This window comes from Cyprinodon variegatus, unplaced genomic scaffold (assembly GCF_000732505.1).
Source record: "Cyprinodon variegatus isolate N-32 unplaced genomic scaffold, C_variegatus-1.0 Scaffold4231, whole genome shotgun sequence".
NCBI lineage: Eukaryota > Metazoa > Chordata > Actinopteri > Cyprinodontiformes > Cyprinodontidae > Cyprinodon > Cyprinodon variegatus.
The window spans coordinates 1-1,407 of record NW_015154684.1 but is presented as its reverse complement, the minus strand read 5'-3'; the positions used below and the strand labels follow the sequence as shown (position 1 = coordinate 1,407).

The 1,407-nt window shown below is 42.7% G+C and overlaps 1 protein-coding gene across 1 annotated transcript in view; it reads left to right on the top strand.

Annotated features, from left to right (window-relative positions):
• The window catches only part of LOC107081330 (complement C1q subcomponent subunit C-like), a 3,506-nt gene extending 2,745 nt beyond the window's left edge, over positions 1–761 (top strand). The window contains exons 2-3 of the mRNA XM_015369527.1: positions 222–387; positions 526–761. Coding sequence (XP_015225013.1) covers positions 222–387; positions 526–761 — 402 coding nt within the window. The remainder of the gene's footprint in view (positions 1–221; positions 388–525) is intronic.
• Positions 762–1,407: the final 646 nt, after the last annotated feature.

Here is a 1,407-nt window from a genome sequence, read left to right as displayed (position 1 = left end):
AAAAAAAAAAAAAAAACTGCTGTGACAATAGATCACACCCATGGGAACCCTGCTGACTTATTAGGTGATCTTTATTCGTATTTGACTTTATTTAAAAACATGTTTTCATATGGAAAAAAAAAACAACATAAAAAGGTTTCCAAGGTATTCTGGTTCGTTTCTAACTAATTGAAGTATTGAATTCAGGAAGCATTCTGACGTCACTGTGTTTTCATGTCCAGGCCCTCCAGTGGCTGAGCTGCAGTACTGCATGGCTGCTCCTCCTGGTCTGCATCCTCCCTGTTGACATGCAGTCCTGCAGCGGAGCGACCCCTGGGATTCCTGGAATACCTGGATCTCATGGTCCCAACGGCAAGGACGGTCCCAAGGGCGAAAAGGGAGATCCAGGTGAGCTCAGCTTAAACAGGAAGTGAACCCCAGATCTTCTTCTAACACCTTCTGTCGTCATTCATATTTGTATATTTTATATATGAAACATTGTGATTCTGATGAGAAGCTTCAATAAAAGTTTATTTTCCTGAACAGGTGAATCAGGTCAAGCTAACAGGGGTCACAAAGGCATGGCAGGTCTGCGGGGCCCACCGGGACGGCCTGGTATGAAGGGGGACGTAGGTCAGCCTGGCGCTGCTGGGTATGCAGGCCAGAAAGGGGAAAAGGGAAAACCCTTCAACCCCTCCAACAAGCAGAAATCCTTCTTCTCCTACCAACGGGCCCCTTCAAATATCGCAGAGTTTAACACAGCTGTTAACTTCAACAGGTGAGAGTTACTGATCCGTGTTGTCCGTTTGAGTGTGACGCTGAGCAGATGAACAATGGTGGAAGAATCCCTCAGCATGCCAGTTTGCTCTGGAAGAGACTGGAGCGCTGATCAGATATGTGTATGAATTCCAGGCTCAAGTTCTGTATTGTTAACAGAGGTTAAGAGCTGGAAATAATTAATGCAAAAAATAACCTGACAAAGCAGCTCATCTAGCCAGAGAAAAAACATGTAATATGTAGCCAACATTTGGAGGAAGAACAGTCGCCCAGTTACCGTTTTCATTGGTGGCAGTTCCAGAAAATGTTAGTGGTTTCCAGGCACTGAGGTGGGAGCATAGCTGCCTAAACCAGTTCAGGGTCAATCTACACTGATCACAATAAACCAGCAGGAAAATAAACAAAGCACGTCTATATTTTCCAAATAAACCACTCTAGAATTTATGGTTCTACATGATATAATAAATGGGTTGAACAATTCTTTATCTTAAATTTTAAAGCAGACTCTCTAAGTGACTGCAGGGACAAACTCTGCCCTTTTGAACATAAAACCTGATTGTTAAAAGAGAATTAATTGTGTTTTAGTAGATTTCTAGTGCAATGTTGTGAATAACCTTTTGCTGCACTTATGGGTTTATTTCCTACTTTGTG